Source organism: Lygodium microphyllum, chromosome 8 (genome assembly GCF_053477565.2).
Source record: "Lygodium microphyllum isolate KBCC chromosome 8, Lygodium_microphyllum_v1.1.10, whole genome shotgun sequence".
NCBI classification, from domain to species: Eukaryota; Viridiplantae; Streptophyta; class Polypodiopsida; order Schizaeales; family Lygodiaceae; genus Lygodium; species Lygodium microphyllum.
Genome location: NC_141142.1, coordinates 106,321,958 through 106,345,877, shown reverse-complemented (window position 1 = coordinate 106,345,877; position 23,920 = coordinate 106,321,958). Strand labels below are relative to the sequence as shown.

The following is a 23,920-nucleotide window of genomic DNA, read 5'->3' as shown; positions in this document are numbered from 1 at the left end:
TGACCCTGCGGATCTCAACAACTCTCTCAGGCTGCCTATGCATTTTGTCTTCATGGAAGACTACATCATGACTGCGGATGACTTTCCACGCCTGCGGATCCCAAAGACGGTAACCCATCTCGCCTGCATCCCCATAACCAAGGAAAATGCATTTGACACTCTTGGGATCCAACTTACTTATCTTGTCCCTGGGCACATGGCAAAATGCCTCACATCCAAAGACACGGAGATATGCATAAGAGGGAAGTTTTCCAGTCCATACCTCCTCTGCAACCTGGAAATCCAAACCACTAGAGGGTGATCTGTTTATGACATGCACAACTGTACTAACTGCCTCAGCCCAAAAGCTCTGTGGTAGGCCTGCATGGCTAAGCATACTGCGTACATGCTCCTGGATGGTTCTATTCATCCGCTCAGCCAAACCATTCTGGGAGGGGTGTAGGGGGCGGTCAACTAACGCTTAATACCTCTCTCATCACATAACTGCTCAAAAGCACGTGAGACATACTCACCCCCATTATCTGTCCTTAGGCATTTTAGCCTATACCCAGACTGGTTCTCAACCAATGCAAGCCATCTCTGAAACACAGCCAAGACATCGGATTTCAACTTAATGGAATAAGCCCAAACTTTCCATGAAAAATCATCTATGAACGTACAAAATACTTTGCACCACCCATAGACTGACATCCGAATGTACCAATGCCAAGGGCTCACTCATGCGTGGCCTACCAGACTTCTTATGTGTAGACCTAGTCTGCCTGTCATAAAGACAATGCTCACATGAATTAAAACATGCATAATCAAGGGGCGGTAAGTACTGCAAACCAGAAAGCATTTTCATTCCTTTCAAAGACATATGGTCCAAACGGGCATGCCAAAGAGATACATGTGGGATAGAATCCACAGACAAAACATGATCAAGGGAAGAAGCTGATACAATCAAGGGGTAGAGACTGCCAGCCTTAGCACCTCTCGCAATCACAAGTCTGCCACGAGTGATCTTCCATGCAGAGTCTCCAAAACATACATGATATCCTGCATCATCAAGCTGTCCAGCTGACATAAGACTGCGTGTCAAAGCAGATACATGGCGTACATCCCACATAACAAAACTGCTGCCAGAAGGAAACTACAGCCTAACATCACCAATGCCCACAATATCAAGAGAGCTGTCATCACCCAAGCACACAGAACCCAAAACAGTACAGTATGAATGAAACCACTCTTGGCAAGGTGTCACATGAAAGGACGCACTTGAGTCCAAGAGCCAACACTGTGCATACATAGAGTGTATCTCTGTCATCTGCGAAGCACTAGAAGAAGCTGCTAGGATATAATCATCATCATCAACATTCTCAGGCTGCATAACATTGATCTCTTCAATTTTAACACTGGACTTTGCACGTACTATGCTGCAATCAGAAGACTTATCCTGCACTTTGTCTTTCCCCTTATCTTTGCGCCTTTCATTGCACAATTCATGGCATTGTGGCCTAATATGGCCCTTTTTTCCACAATGGTGACAAGTAACATCTGCATTCCTGCCACGGGATTTGCTATGTGACTTCCCACGAGACTTGGACCGAGATTTCTGAGAATCCCGTCCACGGCCACTACCACTGCCATGCTTTCCATATCCATCATTCCTGCCTCTAACTGTCATAGCATGAGACACATGAGAGGCATCCAAATTCTTACGGTTAACCTCTTCCTGTAGAAGAGCACTCTCAACATTAGATAATTTCAAGGTAGCAATAGAGGCACATAATGCAGTGCGGAATACATCCCATGACTCATTAAGAGTACCAAGCAAGAAAAGAGGAGTGACATTCTCTGCAAAAGTGATGTCTTGCGAAGTCAAGTTCTTGAGTATAGCATGGAACTGGCTCAAGTGAGCAGACATAGTCACATTCTCCTTCATGCGCAGATCCATAAGCTGCTTCAGCCAATACATCTAACTCGCTGGACTTTTCTTGTCATAGAGGTTTTTTATCTTTTCCCACAACTGCCATGCACTCTGTTCTTCCTCAAAGACATTATAGTGAACATTTTCTGTGAGAGACAATACAATAGTGGACTTGCATAACTCATCAAACTTAAGCCATTCCTCATCTGGCATAGTTACAGGCAGATGCCCGCTTAACCTCAAAGGTTTGATCTGTGATTTTTGCACCAATGCCTACCAAATCTGGCTCTTCCAATAAGATTAATTCATACCATCAAGCTTAGTGATGTTGAAAATAGCATGATCAATGGACGAACTCGCCATAATGCAGGCTGGAAGACTGTAGACAGTTCAAAACTGCTTGCTGTTTACTGCAGAAAATGACCAAAAAAACACCAAAATCGAGGAAAAATGGCAAAGAAAGTGGAACCAAAGCTGCTGCCCACCAAGTACTAGTGAAAGTACATCTTTTCAAAGTGTTTCAGCATGAAAAATCCATGTCAATTCATACATATATGCTTGCTGTAATAAATTTCAAATTTCAGTAAAAGAGAGCTAACAGTGCCAAAATTGGATCCCAAGGCAATCAGATACTGCCAAGACCAAAGCCGGCATCATGCGGACATAGCATAAGCATATGACAATACCAAAGTATGTCATACAAACATCTGCCAATGAGTAGGCACACCCCCCAGGCAATGGGGCAAAGTGTTCCTGCCACTACCAAAACTTGACACAAGTAGGTATCAGTTCACAAAGATACGGATCCAAAACTGAGACTTATCTCATAAGCATACAGTGAACCAAGACATGATGTATCATCCCAAAAGATAAGAAGTCCCAAAGTCTCAAGTGTCTGTAACTGCTCAATAGCATGTAACGGCTCAATGCATAAAAATATCACCTGCTCAATGTCTGATAAGCATTCAAGAATGCTCCCACTAGCACAAAAGCCATATGTACGAGCCCAAGAGGTCAAGCCAAGGCAAGACACAGTGCCAATGACATAAGTCCAAGACAATACATCAATAGTACATCCCGAATATGTAGGCGGTAGGGTATCCGTATGTAGCATCCATAAGCATGTAAGACATCAAGTACATCCCAAGATACAACTCTGGCAAGCCAATAAATAGCTCAAGTAAGCTCTGAGAATCCAAGGTCAAGCCAAGACTGAGCTCCAGTAGCAATAGGCTCCAAACAATGTAACTAGCATGTAGTAATGGCATAGGCTAAGCATGTCAAGACTGGTCAGACATAAACAACATACATGCCATAAGTACATCCAAGACGGAGCATCCAAATGCTTTGCAAAGCAAGCTCAAGCTCAACCAACGATCCCGAATCAAAACCAAGCTCTATGTCGAGCCCCAAGTGTCAATACATCACCATATATGTCCGAAACATAGCCCGAAAAGCATAGGCATAAGTATACATGAGTAAAATGACTTCAGCCCAACTATGTACAGCAGTGATCTCTCATGAGATATACTTTGGGTTATGGTCTTTCAAGCTACTTCTTCTCCAAGATGTATATGTGCATTACTACAATCCTACGTCAAACACTCAATTGCACTTAAGCTATTCCTCTATTGCCTACATAGGGAGGTTCATGATCTTCTTTAAGGACCTTCTATTGAAGAGAAAGAGTAACACAAAGAGGATTACTTCCCAAAAGGTAATTCTCTTTGATGGAATAGTTTGGATGAGAGCCTCCTTGCTGTAAATTGGCCCAAACTACTACAAAATCAGCATCGTTGTAATAACTATTCCTCATCTCTTTGAAGTCTTCATAGTAAACCACATTGATATTTGCAATCTGAGGTACTCTATATTACAACTACATTATGTTTTCAAGGAGTATATATTATCTTTCCAAGAGGATTTGGACAAAGATCGTCCATCCTCTCCACAGAAGATGGGAGAAGCTACCTCGGACTCCACCAACTTTTTTCACCCTACCCCCCAAATGGTCTAGCATTATATCTCACCAAATTGGTTGTACAAACTACCTATTCTTGGGGTTACACACATCTAAGCATTATCTTGCCAAAGCAACAATACAGGTTCTATATGTGTGACTAGGAAAGTGCTTGAGGGGGGCAGATTGGGCAACTGGTAGGGACCACATTATCAAATCAAACCCCTATCTTTCTATCTCTAGGTACACCAACCTTGGCCCCCCCTAAGAGTCAATTTATACTCATGTTAGATTCCAAACTCAACAAATGAGCGTAAAAAGGTGTATAGACTGATTCGGTGTCACAAGGACATGCAATTTTGTTGCTTTGCTTAGCATTTAATCAAAAGTTAATCAAATGTGCATATGTGACTTGCACATGTGAGATGCAAGTTAGTTATTTCACAATGTGGAACCCAAGATCCCAAGATATCAATTGGTGCTAAAGGTAAAAGTTGTAATAAGTTATGCTTAACATGTACTAGGCGGTACCTAGTATTAGATTTGGCTTAAACCAATTTAGTAGCTACTAATGCTAGTCTAAGGGCTAATAACTACTCAGGGATACTTGAAAGACAAATTGACTTAGCCAATTTAATTTTTGGCTACTAGTGGAATTTTTTTACACCACAAAAAATATTAAATTACTTTTTAGAATTAATATCTTGAAATTTAGTTTAATAAGCTAGATAATGCTGAAAAATGGAATTAAAATGTTGCCACTTGGCAAAATTAGTTTAATAAGTTGGATAATTCTGAAAAATGGGATTAGAATGTTGCCACTTGGCAAAATTTGCCCGTGCAAGTAGGAAAAATATTTTTAGGGGTTGGTGGAAGTCTATTCCAATCCTTGTGAGAGAAAACGAAGTTGTTAGAGAACAAGAAGATATTGCTAATGTAATTTGCAGCTGCCAAGGACCAAACTCTACAGCATATGACAGCAATTTGGAGCCTCGAGGTATAAGGGACAACAGCGTAAGGTCCTTCTAGTGCAGGTGACAACATATAGAAGGGGCCAAGAGCCTTTTGGTGGTCCTAAGCTATAGCTGACAACTTCCATGGTTGTTTTAGCAGGGCAGTAGTAGTTTTTTAGCCTTTCTCACAATAAAACACTGAAATTTCTCTCTCTGTAGCATTCTCTCTCATCCTACTAATCCCTCAAGCTATCTCAGCAGCAAAATCCAACCATTTGAGTCATCAGAGGTGGAGATATTGGAAAATCACTTCTATAAACCCTAATTTATAGAAGTAATTAGGGTTTGACTACCACCTTGGGATGTGTGCTCAAAATTGAAGGCCTAAGACTTGAATTCTAGCATCTAAAATTGAAGAATCTCAATGAGATTCAAGAGGCTAGCCATCCAATTTCAAGTTGGGGCTAAATCTGTCTCACAAGGAGTAGGGTGAAGGCCAAATCCCAAAGCAACCAATTTGGTTTAAAGGCTTGTCGGTCGTTAATGACAGCAAGTAGCACCTGGATTAGCGGAGGAGATCGGTGAATCTCAATTGTACTCCATTCATTTGCAATAAGAGATAAGGAAATTCCAAAAGGGGCTTTGGGGCAGGCTATCGATTGTCCAAGATTAAAGTGGTAAAGTATGCATTTCAATTTATGCATGTTATTTACTTGCTGTAATTATGCTTAACAAGCCTAGAGAATAGAAGGACTAAGTTTTCTTTCGACACATCAAGTGCCTTCTAGGCAGAAAAGGTGATATTATGTGCCAAGAGATGTTCTAGGTGCATCAACATAACAGCTCAAGGGACCAAATTTGCAGCCTCTAAGATCAGTATGGGAGAGTTAGGTCTTGCCATAAGGTGTTGATGGGGCTAGCCATTGACTTCTACACGACTTTTTCAACAAGAGATAATCTCTGATCATGTATTGTGTCACAAGGAGTAGGTGTGGGATTGTATCTTGCCTCTAAAGACAAAGGAGATGGTGCTCCCTTCTTAGACCTTTCACAAAGTAGAAGTCGCTTTGAGCCTTCCAATCACAACATGGGCAGAAGTGCCCAAGAGTGGAGGGCTTTCCTATGAGTTCTTTTTCACCTTCTGGGAGGAGGTGAAGGATCCCTTGTCATGAGCCTTTCAAGAGATCTTGAGCTTTGGGCAAATGCTAGGGGGCTTGTCTATTGGTCTTCTCTATCTCTTCTCCAAAGGGGGGACCCAAAACACAAGGGAAGAGAGCAGGGCAGCAGCAATGAATGATGGTGATGGCAAGGGCTGATGGAAAAGCTGGCACTGAATGTGAGATAGATGGGATCAGTATGGCAATGCCCATGATTCCCTCTTATAGAACTTTTTGAGCTAGTTGTGGTACCAAAGTTTTAGAAATTCATATTTAATGTAAATTAATGAGGAATTCATTTTGGAGTTGTACAAGAGCCAAATGAATGAATGTCCAACTTTTTCTCAACTTGCAATGGATGCATGCTGATGGAAATCAGTTTGACTCAGGGGGGATTGTCTCTGAGGTGCCACCAATAGATTTTTCTTTTCTTGGGGAAAAGAACTGTTTCACTATTGCTTTTAACTGCAGATGTCTTACCTCGGGATCTTTCTTTGTATTATGAGATTTTTGAATAAAACAAGTATTATTACATTAGGCCTCTATTGACATAAAAGTTAAAATGAATAAGAAAGATATTGTTTGCTGACAAACTCTTACGAAAGAGAGAGGATGAATAAGAAAGATTATGGTTTGCTGGAAAAATCTTAGGAAAGAGAGAGGGAGCTTTTGAAGGCTTTGGAAAGCAAGACAAGTGAAGCTGGAGAATTGTATGAGAAATTGTTAAAAATGACTGACTGTTTGAATGCACAAAGGACAGCCAAAGAAAGGATCAAAAATCTGTATATATCAAAGGTAACCTGCATCTGTAAAATGTTCTTTTCTTCCCTCTGCCTTCTTAGTGTCATCCATGTTCTCTTAAAGGCATCTAAGTTGAATGCAAGAAGCAAATGCAAATTTAATGTCTTCTTTGTTGCCATACCCAATATACTCTTTTGTACACATCTATTTCAATTGGGAAAATAAACGTTTTAGAGAATAAATTCACTATCTCCATGTCACTGAATTTTCGAAACAGGTCAATCTATTATCAAACGCATTGGAAGAGCTACAGGATGCAGATGTTCAACTATTAAGCTGAGGAGAGGATGCTTGAAAGCTCTGCCTTCCATTTTCCTGCAGGTCTCACTTTCTCTTGTTCAAAAAGAGGATGCCATACAGTTAATGGGTTAATATCCTCTTCATGACCCTTGAAGGGACCCAAGAGTGAAATGCACTTAATCAGACATGAACATCAACTGGGAAAATGTATAGTCCTTCCTCTTCAAATGAGATAACAGTTTAGCTCCAACAACCAGATACCCTTTCACAAAGCATTTGTTGTCAAGAGTCATGGAGTACACAAGTCAGAGATGCCTTGGCCTTTTTCTCCTGGAGATAAGGGACTAAGAGAGACCATCCTTACAGGTAGAGCACCAGTTTGTTGAGGGCCCACCCAAAGACATCCCATAAACTTCTTAATGAATATACCCAAACAACCTCAAACCAGTCTCAATCTACACCGAAGAGGAGTATCAGGGTCCCCTATACAGCCTTGGCATGCATCTACTGAAGATACATTTGGTCAATCAAGTCATTCAGCTTGGTCATTATAGAAGCACTAAGCTACTTTTGGGTTATGATGTATTAATTAACTTAGATAGCTTTAGTAGTTGGTTTGCTGTTGGGCACCAATGGCACCTTGCTATGAGTTCTTTTTGTGCTGATTGCTCCCCGGAGTGGATTGTAACTAAAAACTTTTGACTTTTATCTTTGTCCTAAATGCCTCTAAGGCTTCTAAAATGATGTTAATACAACTTTCTTATTCTCTCTCTCAATCAAGAGGTACGAGAGATTGTTATTATTATTGCTGCTGCTATTGTTGTATATTCTGGCATGAAGGGCAAGCTACTAAGGCAGCAGGTGCATGTGTATAGAGCTTGGTTAGAATCACAAGGATGGCTAGCTCTTCGATTCTGAATGATGGTCATAGAAGTGATTATTGGCCAATTTGAAGTTATATTGATGTACACTTAAACTTAGCAAAACAAGCTATGATGTGCTAAGAAAATAATGTAATTCAACAAAATCATCAATATAGGCTTCAAATTGGCAAGCAATTATTGGCAAGTTCAAGCCAAAGAAGCGATTATTGTCAACTTCAAAGTTAGTGGCTTATGGACACAATCTGAATTGTGACTTATAAACAAGTGTACTCAGTATTTTGCAACTATATTTTTTGAGCCACTTGCCCTATCATTTGATGTTGCTAATGCTTGGATATAACTTTAAAATTCTATCCTTGGTTATTGATTGTATTGAAGCTAGCAAGCTAAAAGCACCATTCACAAAAATCAAGTCGGGTGATGCTTTAAAAGCCTTGAATAAACAGAAATGGCCATGATAGGATTGTGTGATTGTACATTTCTATTTGGCTTCTTGGATTTATTCGAAAGATGTTTTGTTGATGATGATAATTTACAGTGGGAAAAATCAACAATAGCTAGCATAATGGAAACATGGTTTGATCAAATCTAGCCAAAGAAGCCATTATGTAAATTTTTAATGGCTAGCAATTAAGTATTCTTACATTTGTGATATATAAGTTGATTGCTAAAATATTGGTTCGTAGAATCAAAGGTTTTTTGCATTGAGTGTTGCATCCAAGGCAATATGCTAAAGAATAGGGTATATTTTGGAATCATATTCTAGTAACAAAAAGCAATCTTTGGTATCTAACAACTGTGTGTGTGCGCGCGTAATGGAAATTTTGGCAAGAATCTTTTGGACAACCAAGTAGACTTAAAGAAAGCTAGAAAACAATACACGAAGCCAAAAGCCTACAAAAAACCATAGGGCAATGATTGCAAAGAAGGGGATCAAGAGGCAAGCATAATTGGGTAGTGTGGATGATATCCACCCATAGAGCAACCATCTCTATAAGGATCATACCGAAGGAAACCATGATCCTAACTTGCCACAATCACAATCCTTGAACACCACTCATGACCACAAATAGTTGAGGCCAAACAAAAATAAATGCATTTTGTATCCACTAGATGTCCAAGGCCCAATCCAATGCAAAAGACGTAAAAGACAAGCATGCTTCAATTGTATAGTGGCCATGGACAACATCTATTCCAAAACCCAAGAATGGATGATTGTACAAGAATGTGTCACTAAAGTCCATATTGCAAATATAAAGCCCCAAATTTGTCTAGCAACCCAACAAGAAATAAAAAGATAAGTAGGAGTCTCATCACGTAGTACAAAAGACAACTAGAGCGTGTATGACAATGCAAGATATTGCTTCTAGGGAGATCGCCATTAAGAAGCCTCCATATAAAACCTTACCCTTAGCAAGGAAGCTTAGACCTCCACAATTCGAGCAACCGATAATGCTAGGAAAAGGCTCCTATTCAAGTCTTAAGCATTCAACCTCTTTTTTGAGATAAGGGTTCTTTTCTTTTAAGCCTCAGACCCTAAGACTCAATCTAACTTAGCTTCTCATCCCCATTCACATTGAATCCCTTCCTGGTTTTGTGATTATCACCATTAATAAACTTGCCATCTTGGGGATATGCTTTTAGTGTATCATGTGTAATGATTTGGTGAGTGTGCTTAAGGGCACAAATAAACAAACCAACATGACAAGCTCAAGAACACACTAATCATGTTAGAAATTAATGAAGAATATACATACTCGATAGAGACTCAAAGAGAGGCTATAAACAAAGAAGCGGCTCCTTTGCTTATTAAGTTGTCCAAGTATAACTAAGCCATCTCTATTTGTGAGAGTCGCTCTTAGGTCCTTTATATAGGAAAGGAGGAAGGCTTAGATTGCCTTCACAGATTCCCCTAAGAATAGGGCTACATTTACATATCCTCCCTTATCTACAACCCTAGATAAATGTGGTTTCTATAACCACTTTCAACCCCTCCCCTCAATGCCATCCATGGAAAGCTTATGGGAATGGATGTGCATTGCCCTTAACTTCAATTATATGAGTAACATGTTCATCCACTAGAAGCAATTTTCTTAGATCAAGGAGACTATAAAGTTGGCTTGGTTTGATGTTGCATTCAGACATTTACTAGTAATATGACCAATTTGCTTACATTTGTTACACTTGTTCTTATTGGGATATTTTCCTCCAACAATCATTTACAACATCCCCTTTTTAGGACAATGAGAGTACTTTACAATCTTCTTTGTTACAAGGGCCTATTCAATTAGAGCAATGAATGCTTCCCATGCTATTTTTTATTGACTAGAAAACTTCTTTTCTTCATCAAGAAGATGAAGGGATTGTATGACACTTAGAACTTGGAAGAGTGAGGTTGGGAATATTCTTCAATGTTGTTACAAGGGTGAGGTAGAGATTTTTTATAGCTTTAAGTAAGATTGCTATGGAATCTTCTTCATTAATTATGGCATTTATTATTTCGAGTTATATCATTAATTTTTATCCAAGTGCAACATAATGATTGATTGGGCTCACTCATCATCTTGACAATGCTCGAGATATGATAAATTAATGATATGTGTACCTAAAGACGGGCCAAATACCTCTTAATATCATTTTATATTTGGCTATGAGTTGCCAAGTATGGAAACCTTCACCTATTATATTCTCTTGAGATATCACCATAAAGCAGTCTTATCAATGTTTATACACGTCTGGCACTGTCTACCTCTTTACAAATTGGCGGAGTGTAAGGGACATTGCAAAGAGATGAGAAAACGAATAATAATTTTAATTCAACAATTGGCATGTGATGATAATGGTTTTAGCCTAGTTCAAAGTATCTTTTTCTTTTGCTTTAAAATATAAAATTTAATTTAATTTTTTCCCTTTTTTTGAACCTTACCTTTATAAGGTTATGTAAACATTTTTTAAATAAGGTGGTTAAGTATATTAAACAAAGGCTAAGAAATTTGAAGATTTACAAGGTGCCACCAAGTGGCTATTTGAGGGGGGGGGGGGGGGGGGGGGGGGGGCGGGGGGCGCTCTTAGGCTCTTTTTAAGAAATTAGAAAAGACCTTGAAGGCTTTGTTCTTTTTTGCAAAAGCTTTAGAAAAGGCCAAAATATCATTCCTAATTACCTACCATTTTGTCCAGAGGGGGAGACTGACTACTTGGGGGAATCTTTCAAATACCCTATCATTCCTAATTAGCCAAATAGTGCTGACTATATAACAGCTCTTGCAATGTCCCATAACTTCATAGTTTCCTCATTCTTTTCTCCTGTATCTCCAAAGAGAGCAATCTTGCAGTCCATCCGATCATCAAACCCCACTTTTCTTACCCAATTACCCAGGACAAGCCTCCCCTCCTAGCCTCTCCCACCACTTTCTGCCAGACTCTATCTATCTGTTGAACCACTTCAGACTGGATCAGTCTGATCTTTTGCCTCGAGAATATGGCATAGGTTTATGTAAACCTTAGTAGATATGGTTCATCATACTGATTGAATTGTCTTTTGTGGTGAGGATCAGTGGATCTGAATGTGGGTGTAACAGACTTCAAGGTGCTAGGAGCAACAATCAAGAGTGAGAAAGCATCATCTATTGATTCTTGAACTATCAGGCCACTGGATGATGTCGAGGTAGCTTCAAGCCTCCCCCCCGTGACCTCGTTGCACCTGCACTCATGATAGCTTCTAGTACAAAGGTAACCAAGTGCAGCAGCTTCATGATCAGGCTGCCATGTGAGAAGAGGACCAGCTGCTGCTGCACATGAACAGACTGCCAACAGTGTCACGAACAGGTAGCTAGGTGGGCACTCGTAGCTAGAGGTTTATGGGGTTGATGGAGGGATACCAATGGTAGCTCTGCCGAGTACTGGTGCGCTAACCGAAGATCTATCAGGTAGCTTTCGCTCGCCACAACCAGAGGTCACTCTTTATGTAATCCTTTTGAGAGACAGCATCGCGTGACCGTTTACTGTAGTTAGCCTGCAGCGTGACAGGAGCCAGCCAGCCTGCTCGAGAGACAGGTGACCCACTAAGATGGATGCCAGGCGGCCTGCTGAGATGCCGGAATGACAGACGGCTTGCTGTGATGATGGCACACTCCCCGAATAGCTTGCAGCCACACAGTCGACTGCACTTACGTAGTTGGCCAACGAAGGCACATGGAGTGTACTCGTGGTGTGATAAGAAATGAGAGCAATATGGAGAGAGATCCATTCCAAACATAGTCCTTCTATCCACTTAACCTTGCAAGCAAGCAAAACCTCATGCATTCAACCAGAATACTCATGGTGAGTAAACTTGTGATTGCACCCTAACACCTTACACACTTGACAAAATGCTTATGGTGGTGAGAAATGAGAAAACATATATAGGATACCATGTAATGATTGGGTAAGTGTGCTCAAGGACAAAAACAAACAAACCAATATGATAAGCTCAAGAACACACTAGTCATGCTAGAAATTAATGAAGAATATACTCACCCAATAGAGACTCAAAGACACACAATATGCAAAGAAGAGGCTCCTTGATTATTAAGTTGTTTAAGTATAACTAAGCTATCTCCACACATCTCTATATGTGAGAGTGACTTTTGAAAAGTAGAGCCCAAGTGGAAGCACACAAGCAGAAGCAAGAGCTATAGCGAATGAAGCAAGAGAGCAAAAGAGAGAGAGAGAGATCGTCTATGGGAACTCCAACAATCACTCTCACACATCTCTATATATGAGAGTGACTCTTGCAAGAAGGTAGAGCCCAAGTGGAAGCACACAAGCAGAAGCAAAATGGAGAGAGAGAGAGAGAGTACATGGAAACTCCAACAGTCACAATGTGTGACCAGCCTTTCCTTATTTAATAGTCACTTAAAAAAATTTTTAAAAAGTGGCAATGATAGGTGCTCGGTACCTGCAGCATAAGTGTCCAATCACGGTGTGTGAAGTAAATACATAGTGGCATGGGGAACAAGCACTTTTACTCCCAACAACTCTTGGGTCCTTTATACAAGAAAGGAGGAAAGCTTAGATTACCTTCACACGTCCTCCTAAGAATAGGACTACATTTACATATCCTCCCTTATCCTCCACAAGCCTACATAAAGATGGTTTCTAGTATCACTTTCAAATAATGCTCATAGTGCAAAGATTATGCTAGATACATTGGTGTTTAAAGGCAATTTGTATGCAATTGGTCTCAAGTGTCTATTTAACGCTTGAAAAATACCCAAAAATGTATTGAAAATTAATGATTTTAGAAGCATTGGAACATCAAATTTGCATAGTAGTTTTGGGCTGGTTTGATGTTACTTTAGCCATTGTTTGGCTTTACAAGACACTCGAATTATAGTCAAACAAACTCCTTTGGACTTGCAATTGAGCATATCTTTGTATTTTAATATACATGACATATTGCATATATGGCTCCTTCATCACTAATTTTTCTTATTAAAAAGATAAAATTTATAATGTGTTGGTTTAGGAGAAGTAGGTAAAGCTAATCAAATGCAATGGTGCTAAGCTTCAGGATATGGATACATACGCATGAGAAGAAATGGATGAGTTGGTAAAATCCACTATCATGTTGATACTATCAAAGTTTGTTTATTTTAATGAAAAAGATACAATGTGTGTAATTAGTGTATGGAAGAAGTTATGTGATTTGTATGAGAAAGAAAGTGTTATTTCATAGAGATATACTAATTGAAGAAACTCATTGACCTTGCAGGGAGGGGACTATTATGTCCAATCATTTCAATGAGTCTAATACTATTTTTGGTTAGCTAACATCATAGAATATCACTTTTCATGATTTGATTAAGGCTATATTCTTGTTGTCACCTTGCTTGAGAGTTAGGACACTTTTAGGACAATCGTTAGCAACTCTACATGTGCAAAGCAGCTGGTCTTATAAATACTAATATCGAGAGCAATTTAGAGGCGGTAAATTGAAAGAACAATGCATATTCAAAACTCTAGTGCACTCACCGTGTGAAAGAAATGTCAAATGCTGGGGGGGGGGGGGGGGGGGGGGGGAAACTCTCGTAAGAGGCAAGTTGAGAAGTAAGTCTTATAGCAAGAAGGATGTGAAATGTTTCTTTTTAATAAGAAAGGACATATAAAGAAAGGTTTCTACAATTGAAAGAACAATGCAAGTTTAGAGAACTATTGAGGAGGTAAATCGAAAGAATAATGCAGGTTCAAAGAGCTCTAGTACACTCACTATGTGAGAGAAATGTCAAATGCTAGGTAGAAACTTTCGTGAGAGAGACAAGTTGAGGAGTAGGTCCTAGAGCAAGGAGGATACGGAATGCTTCTTTTTAATAAGAAAAGGCATATAAAGAAAGGTTTCTACAAGTGAAAGAACATGCAAAAAAGCAAAAGGCATAATGAGGATAATGGCAAAAGGGAAGAGAAGTCCAAGGTAAAGATAGAAGAGATTATTGCATGTAGCATAGCATTATTAGTATCAGGGATATACATTTATCACTATCTAATTAGATCTTCTTTTTTCTTGTGGAATATAGAATATGTTCCAAATTTGACTAACTTGCCAAAGGGCATAAATTTAGTATTTTGTACCCTTTGCATGTTTGTGGGGTTAAAGACCATGTTGTAGTTGTCGCTAAAACAACCATCAGTTTCTTTATGGCATCACCATTTGGGGTATATGTGAACTACTAAAATAAAAGCTTTGTGTCATTTGAACTATCTTCCATGCTTAAACTTTACTGATCTTGGTTTTTTGTGAGCATTATCATTTTCATAAAAATTGCATTGCCTCATAAAAGAGCTAATAGTACTAGAAGATATGCTTAGATTTGGTTCATAGTGATTTGTATGGTCCTATACCTACGGCCTTATAAGATAGAGTTTCATATTTCCTCACATCTCATAGATGATGCCACTATAAGAATGTTTGGGCTTAGCCTCTTCGTTATAAAAGTGGCGTGCTAGCTATATTCCAAAAATTATTGGTATTTTCAAACAATCAATTGAATAAAAAGCTTACGTACTTAAGAACTAAGAATGATGGTAGATACACTTTTCATGCCTTTGTACACTTTTGTATAAGTCATGGCATCAAATGAGAGTTGACATCCCTTAAAATCCTACTAAAATGGTATAGCTAAAAAGATATTCAAGAAAGAATCCATAGTATAATTTTTTAAGGTTGATCTCAATAACAATTTTGAGTCGAAGTCAGCAATGCACTTAATTAATAGGCTTCTTAGTAAGTCATTAGATGATAAAAGAGTTAAGGTCTAGAAAAAGGCCTAGTTACAATCGCTTGCATATCTATGGATGTGAAGCATTTATGCACGTACCTCTAAGAACAAGTAGAGTAAGGTTGATCATAAGTTCGAGAAGTATATATTTCTTAAATATGGGATCAAGAGAAATGGGCTATCACTAATGGGATCTTGAGTTATTTTTAATGAGGATAAAATGCATAGGCAACATATTAAAACGCTTGAGATCTACAAGGTAGTATCCTAGGAGTATGGATAGCCATCACATGAGTAGTATGTATGGCATGTTTCACATGGTGTAGAGCTTACACAATAAGCTAATCCTGATATGGAAGTGCCACAAGTAGGTGGACAACCTCATATTTTACAGTATAAATAGGCTTCACTACATCCAAAGGTTTTATGAAATGCTTTTATAGAATAAGTACCATCTGAAATGATATGGGGATAGCCAAAGGTTCCTATTGAGCTAGTTGTATGGTGGTCTCTGAGGGTTTCTAAACTGCCAAATAGATACACTCTATCTCTAGACTATATCACAAGTACAAATTTCAATGAGTCTTCTTGTTATGTTGATGCTATGAGTGAGTAAGGATGACACTAATAATTGGAGGATGGCTATGAAGTTAGAGATGGATTATTTGGTGAAAAATACCACTTAAGAGTTTTGTTTCTTTTCCTAAAGGTGAATACGTACTACTACACAAGTGGGTCTACAAGTTAAAGGTATTCTCATATGATGTATTGCTACCTAAGTACAAGGTAAGTTTGGTGGCCAAGAGATTCAAGTAAGAGAAGGGAATTGACTTGATGAGATATTTTCATTAGTAGTCAAGATGACTACCCTTTATGTGGTACTTGCATTAGTCTCCAAGGAATATATGAAGCTTATTCAAATGGATTTAAAGACAACTTCATTACATCAAGATTAGCATGAGGACATTTATATATAGAAGCGTGAAACAATTGGTGGGTATGCTACATAAGAGCTTATATGGTTTAAAATAGATCATACGAAATGGTATCACAAGTTTGGTGGCTTTGTGTAGTCCCAAGGTACACTAGAAGTGAGACTAATTACTACCTATAGACTAGAAAGGTAATGGATGGCAACCTTATGATTTTGATTCTCTATTTTCACCACACAATTTGTGACATGGTATTAGAGTTGTACCTCTAAGAGAGGTTGGATTTGAAAAGTGAAATGAAAAAGAAGGTGCAAGGATTCGAGTGAGAAAGCAATGGATAAGAAGCTCTCCCATTCTATCATTCTTTCTAACTAAACCTCTAACATTGTAATAGATATAAAGCCAATGATGATATGGGAAAACATGAAAGGAGCCCTCGAATCAAGAAGCCAATACTGACAGTAAGCAAACTAAACATCAAGAAACTAAGTAGCATCAAGTGAAGAAGCAACAAGTATGTAATTATATAAGTTTTACTCCAAGGCATTTATCTCTTCTATCTTAACACTAGACTTTGGAACAACGGTGCAATCGTTATAATACTTGGCATTATCATGCAGTTTTTCTTCCTCATTTTCACACCAATCATTGGGCATCTTATGGCATTGCGGACTTATGTGACCATGATGCCCACAATAGTGACAAGTAAGAGGGAACTTGTGAGACCACGAGACTTGTTGCATGATTGCCCACCAACACAAGACTTAGAGTCTCTTCCATGTTTATTATTCTCTTTTCTATCATGTCTACCTCTCATTATAAGTGCATAAGGAGTATGGAGTTCATCAATGTTCTTCCTATTCATTTCTTCTATAAGTAAATCTCCCTCTATTCCAAGGCATTTAAGCCCAACTTCAGGGAGATTGGCACTTACAGCAGTATGGAATGTATCCCATGACTCATGTAGTATAATAAGAAAGAATAGAGACTTTATATTATCCTTAAACTTAATACCATGCAAGATATGCTAACTAATAATGGACTAAAACTTATTTAAATGAGTAGACATAGGAGTGTCCTCCTTCGTGCAAAGGTCCACACACTTATTTAAGCAATACAATTGAGATGAAGGACTTTGCTTATCATAAAGGTCACATATCTTTTGTCATAGATCATTTGCACCACATTTTGTCTCAATAACATTGAAATAAACTTGCTTCGATAATGACACGATAATGGTGGACTTGCATAGTTTATCCAAATCAACCCATGCTTCTACATCAAACTTCTTAGACTTTATACCTTTGCATTTCAATAGTCAAATTTTCTTCTTTTGTATCAATACCTACCAAATTTGAGTCGAGTTTTCTTCTTTGGCATCAATACCTACCAAATTGGAGTCGTCCAATAATTAAAGTTGGTGCCATCCAATTTGTCTATGGTATAGATGGTACTATCCCGAGTAGTAAATGCCATGATAACTATAAAGCAAAGAGTAAGTGGGCTACTATAATAATATTAAAACAACCCAAAATCAGCTACAAGGAGTGGGGTATAATGCAATATATAGTTGTCCACAAAAAAAATATTGTAGAGTACCTATAACAAGTGTTTGCTCCCAAAGAATTGCACAAAACTAAAATTTCAGAATTGCTAGTCATAAAACTATAGTAAATGAATGTACAACTACATGCAAACAAGAAAAAGACAAAGCTTTGACTACCAAGAACATCCTAGTAACAATAGAGATATACAATGTAGCTAGCAATGCAAAATAAAGTATGAACCACTAAGGTACCAAGTACTGTCAAAGACCCAATGATATCAAAGACATAGATGCAATCATAAACAGGAAAGTAGCATGTACACAAGCCAATTGTTCATACAAATCTCCCAAAAGCAACAGAGATCTGCAAACCTACAACTAACTCACTCCATATAAACAGTGAGGCTCAAGTACATAACCAATAATGCATCCAAGCTGACAAACCATCTAACATGAGGATGTATCACATGTACAAACCAAAGCTAAATAAATCCATAGTCGTCAATGTTTAAATGAGCAATGTAATCCATAACGAACTGAGTATATGTACATGAGTAAGTTAGAGTCCACCAAACCATGTGTAGGCATGAAAGGCATAAAGGTTCATTGTGAATGCTTACTATCCATAGGGTATTACAACAAAGAATCCTTTAAGAACTGAGCTAAACAAGCTCTAACTAGTCCAAAAGCCTTTTTCAAGAATCAATATGTCATCCAAGCATAGTAAATTTTCCCCATAAGCATCAGTAGAGCATAAATCAATTAAATGTTTGGTGTCCAAATAATGTATAGTACTCTACCTTGAACTATAAAAAAATGGCTAATCCAAAACACTTCGAATGATATAAGGTATGGAGCCAAAGGATGAGGTAGGTATGAGGGGACTATGAAGTTTGGGCAATCCCTCCTCCATGGTGGCCACACCACATGGAGTAACCATCATTTTGGCCTCCCAATGTATAGGGTTCTCTATTGAGTCGAGGAACTTGGACTCCTTACTTCAAATTCAAGTCGACATGACTTGTTGGAGTTGAGACTTATGAGGAGATGTGGGATTTACCTATGTCACCCCTATGGCACCATGGTCCAAGATAGTTGAAGGCAGATATCTATGAACCCAGAAGTATTCCATGGCACAATCCGACGACTTCAAGTGCCAAGTTATCGATGTGCAAGTTAGACCAATGCAACATGCATGCTATGAGCAAGTCGTGATGCAGGAGGGATGTCTATCCTAATGGTCTTATGACTTAAGACGATGCAAAAGGTGCATGTTGTGACACAAAGGCGCCTTCTTGGCATATTGTTAACCCTTGGAAGACCAAGATTTAAAAAAATTCAAAAAATCAAAAGTAGAACACAATCCCAAGGCAAGAGGAAGACAGAGGACAAAGGCGCACTCAAAAAAATCCAAAGACACGAAGTGTAGGAAAAAGTCTAAATGTAAGAGGAAGCGCACGAGAATAAGTGCACCTTAATACTTTAGCAAGAATAGCTCTAGGTGAGTTGTAATTCATTTTGTAAAAGAGCATTGGACTCTCTCCCATGCAAGTTGTAAAGAATGAAAGGCACAAGCTAAGGCCATGCTAATAAGAAGGAGGAGGAAAAAGAGTGGAGAAATGGACAGAGGCCAAACCAAAAAGGGGGATGGCCACCCAAGGAGGAGATAGGGCATGTATAAAAGTTAAAAAATGATTGGAGAAGCTCATTCTTGTTGTGTGGCCAAACTTGCTCTCTTCTTGCTTCTTTCTCTTACTTCATTCTTGTGTATTAGGGGAGAGAGTGTATGTGAGAGAGGAAGAGTGTGTGTGAGAGTGAGGGACCTTGAAAAGGTTCTTCTTCTCCTCTCTTCATTATCTTCTTCTTCTTATTTCCTTTCTCGTGTACATGGCTATGGAGGTGGAAGCTTGGAGCTTGTTTAACAGCGCATCTTGGATCATGGAGTTGCTTGTAGATTTGGGGGAGAATGCAACTTGATCATATTCAAAGGTAAGCTCACTACATTTGTGTGTGGGAGAGTGCACATAGCTATGTGAGAGGTAGCCCTAGCTCTCAACTTGAAATACTTGAAGAATTAAGTGGTCCGTGGATCTTGGCAATGTGCTCGCGAGAGCAACAATATTCGGTTCCATTGCTGGGACAAAAGGATTCGATCTTGAGTGCTTGCACACTCCAAATCACGTGACAGAGTAGGAGTTCGTTTCCAAAACAACGCTTGATTTTAGGTAGAAAGCAAGGGAGTCAAAGTCCATTCAATCTCTCTTGTGGATTAGTTCAAGTTTAGGAAGCTTTATGTGCATTGGTTAGAGTAGGAGATGCGTATTTTGATCATATTTGAGACATTAAGATTTGGTAAATAAGAAAAAAAAGAAGGAAAAGATAAGTCTCTATATAACCAAGAAACAAGGGAATAAAGAAAGAAAGAAAAAATATTTTTAATGCCTAGGAAGGAAAATAGAAAGTAAGGGAAGAAAGAGAGAAACCAAAGGTGAGAAAGGGGAAAGGGAGAGCTCATTTGCACACTGAGAAATTGAGATAGAGAGCTACAGGTCAAGAGGCAGTAGCAGCAGCAATCCTTGGTATCGTCACATTTGGGTCTTCCACGTATGCCTTAAGTCTTGATTGATGTGTGTTGTATTAAGTTAAAACCCTAGATGTAGTAGCAAGTTGTACTTTGAATCCTTTGAATTAATTTAGTGATATTCGATGTTTTTTCTGCATGACTCAAATAGCAACCACAAGCCTCGGATGGTCGAATTTCCATTGGGCTTGGACATCTCAGTCACTTGAGTCCACTCAGACGTTCGACTTAAATAAGAGTCCACTCGGATGTTCAAACAAGAGTCCATTCGGATTCGTACCATTGTTTTGAGCCTTAGACAACTAATTCAAACACTCGAAAGGGCAACCCCTCATCCAGGTTTGAGTCTGACCACTCGAATGGTCATTTCTTTTAAGAGCCCACTCGGATGTCCAAATTTGGGACTTGAATGGCCGAGTCCAAGACTTAGACGATTTTTTCACAACACCAATTTTAACTAGTTTTATCATTCCAAGACCAATTAGGACCGACATCTAGTTGTCCAACACTCCAAGTTGGAACCTAGACCTGCAAACGAGACCATAGAGCCAATTCTCACTGGAACTTTAATGTGACAATCCAAGAGTGACTGAAATTACTGGACCACCAACCACTTAGCCCTAATAGAGACTCAATTTGACTACATGGGCAGATCACACATCAGACCACCTATATCACAACCCGTGAGCGACCCAAAATCGACTATTAGGAGTAATCACAATTTGTGCAAAAGAATTGCAACTACATGAAGCTAATAAGATGTGATTGACTTCATCAATGATTGGACCCTACATCATAGACACTTAAGCACATGCGAAAAACTGGAAAGCATGATTTCACACAACTCACATCAAGTCACACCGTTCAAGCTTATGTGTGTGCATTTGCAGATTGATTAGATTAACAAGGAACACATTAAAGGGGATTAAGCTAAGAAACTAATCCACCAATAATAATGCAACCCCAAAAACTAGACAAGTAACCCAAGACACTAAGAACAAACATCTAAGGAAGACAGAATCATCAAACCACTAAGGGAAGGAAGGACTAGCTAAGATTAGAGACACATCTTTAGTTGGCCGCTAGTCGACCTCATAGAAGTACTAGTGGGTCAAGAGACAACCACCATAGTAGGTACCAACTCAAATGAGAATGACCTCAACCTTGACCTTGACTTCAACGTGGTAGGATACTCGGATGACATCCAGTGACTTATCACACAATATGACCAACAAACAAGGATAGAGCATCATGGAAGACCTACACAACCGATATCGTAACCGACCTTGAGAAGAGAGGAGACTAGGAAGGATAACATTGCAATGAATAGTAAGCTATAACCAGGAGCAAAGGGCTCAAAGTTTGCACCAGGAGAGAGAGCCTAATGAGGTTCACAGGATCCTAGCCATTTCAAGTAGAAACAGAATAGGAGAAAATACTGAGATAGGGAGAGAGCCTTAGAAGCAAACCTTACAGTGAGCAAACTACTTACAAAATGATTGCTAGACAATACCAATGCTGAGTAAAGTGGGGCAGCCTTGGCACCATCATTTCTAGCCAGGAGTCACCCCAAATGCCAAGAGCCAAATAAAGATACCCATAGTTGCCAAGCAACTCAATAAATATCAAGCACGTAATGACCCTTACAACTTCATCGAGTAGTTTGAGCACGTGTGCAAGGCTACCTAGCAACCTCATGGACCTCACTCAACAAGCACAAGCATTTGGTCTTTGCTTAGGAGATAAGGGACGAACTTAGTTTACCAATCTAACATAATAATTTCAACAATCTAAAGTATCTCTTCATCAAGAGATTCTCAGAGACTGGATACTCCGATAACCTCATTGTTAAGCTAACGAATGTCAGCCAAAAAGATAGAGGACATACAAGACTATGCCACTCATGTGAGCCTCTACAAAAAGATACTTGCATCTGAGTGACCCGACGAGAGAGCAGTCTCCACCATATTCATTAATGAGATTCACAACAAATAACTCTATAAGGCCTTAGCGAGCAACTTGAACCTACAAAGGGATGTGCTAGTAAGAGTCTTTGAGGCTATATGAGTGGATAACTTGATCAAAGAGAGAAGCCCTAGGGCTACAAAACAAGCGAACAACACATTTAGAAATGCCAAGAGAACCGCAACACTTAGCAAACAATCAACCCCTAGCAAGCAAGATAAAGGAAATAGTGTCGCCCAAACCCAAGCGATAGTGGATCTAAAGTCAAAGAGTTGACCAGACTACTATAGGAGTCAATACAAAGGCCAATGAGACCTCATGTGCAATGTGTGCATTGTGGAGGGAACCACCTACCGGCTGAGTGCCCCAATCCTAGATCCTTACCTTGTTCAACTGCAAAAGATTCGGGCATGATTCTATGCACTATTGATTGCCAAGACGGTTGTCATGCCAATAACCCTATACTCAGCCACACTATCCAAGAGTTAGGAAGAGTTAGGCAGCAATATTTTGGAAGGGGAGCCCCTTTGGCTCTACTCGCACCTCACAATTCAAAGCCACCGCTCCAAGAATTCGACATTAGCCCAACATGAATCCCCGGATTTCCAAGACCTATAGTAACCCATCCACCAAGCGATGCTCTAGTGCACTTTGTAGAGGAACCACTAGAGGGAGACTCATACATGAACCCTTAAGTCTCTTATGATGAGGAGGCTAATGCCATATTAATGGACTTTAGGTCTGTGCCTGTCATGGCTTTAGGCAGAGGGAGAGGTAGTGACCTAAGAGGAGGTCAAAACCATGAGCACATAGCATATTGGTGGACGTGTGGCTATCCAAGGTATATCTCATCCCATTTCCCTAAAAAGAAGCAAGCAAATAGAGAGAGGGCCAACTTGAGGCATCCTTAATGTAGATTCACACACATATATGCCGATTGCCCTAGGTGGAATCCCTCCAATAGTTCAGCAATCATACCATTTGTACTACTTTGACTCTTTTATGTCAAGTCACTGGACAACAATGCTACACTCCTCCTCGTAAATGTCATCAGACGAGCCCAAACAAAGCAAGCTGATATTTCACTACTTGGACCTAGCAACCTAGATGTAGCCTCTATAGGGAAGAAGAGCCAACGAAGGAGAAGAAAGAGAAATGAGACAAAAATAACACTCAAGACAAAGAGTGAGACTACACTAACAAAGGGAAAGTAGGTTATTGATGCAAAAATAGAAACATGTGCTTCTAAGATGAGAGAGAAGGGAAGTGCTAAGATTGGAGAGTACCCTGACCCCAACCAACAACTAAAGGCCGTGGATAAGGTCAAAGAATGAATAAAGAAGCACAAGCTCACTTGCAAGATGCTAAACCCATCGTTGAGGACGATGTTAATGAACTCTCATTCATGAGCCCACCAATCTCTCCTGCATACTTTGAGAGCAGGGAAGGCAACATCACCCCATGCACAACTACATAAGCAAAACATGGATGCCATGAATAGACAAACTGCCCAAGAGTATTGGCAGGAAGCCCATGAAGCAAAGGAGGCAAAGACAAGTGGCAATTTTCTTAGCACACTAATATCAACTCCTATAACATTGCCACTAGGGGAATTGCTTAGGAAAAATCCTGCATTGTGACAAGTGTTGAAGCAATGGGTAGAACGAACTGATAGACATGAGCTACAAGACTTGCCTGGCCATGACATTGTGATGCACATACCAAGACTAATGATGAAT

At 39.4% G+C, this 23,920-nt stretch overlaps 1 protein-coding gene across 1 annotated transcript in view; it reads left to right on the top strand.

The window, feature by feature from the left end:
• Positions 1 to 8,245, top strand: part of LOC148032699 (uncharacterized) — a 373,621-nt gene extending 365,376 nt beyond the window's left edge. Inside the window, exons 16-17 of the mRNA XM_087683327.1 lie at positions 6,631 to 6,774; positions 6,998 to 8,245. Of these exons, the coding sequence (XP_087539453.1) occupies positions 6,631 to 6,774; positions 6,998 to 7,060 (207 nt within the window). The 3' untranslated portion in view covers positions 7,061 to 8,245. The remainder of the gene's footprint in view (positions 1 to 6,630; positions 6,775 to 6,997) is intronic.
• Positions 8,246 to 23,920: the final 15,675 nt, after the last annotated feature.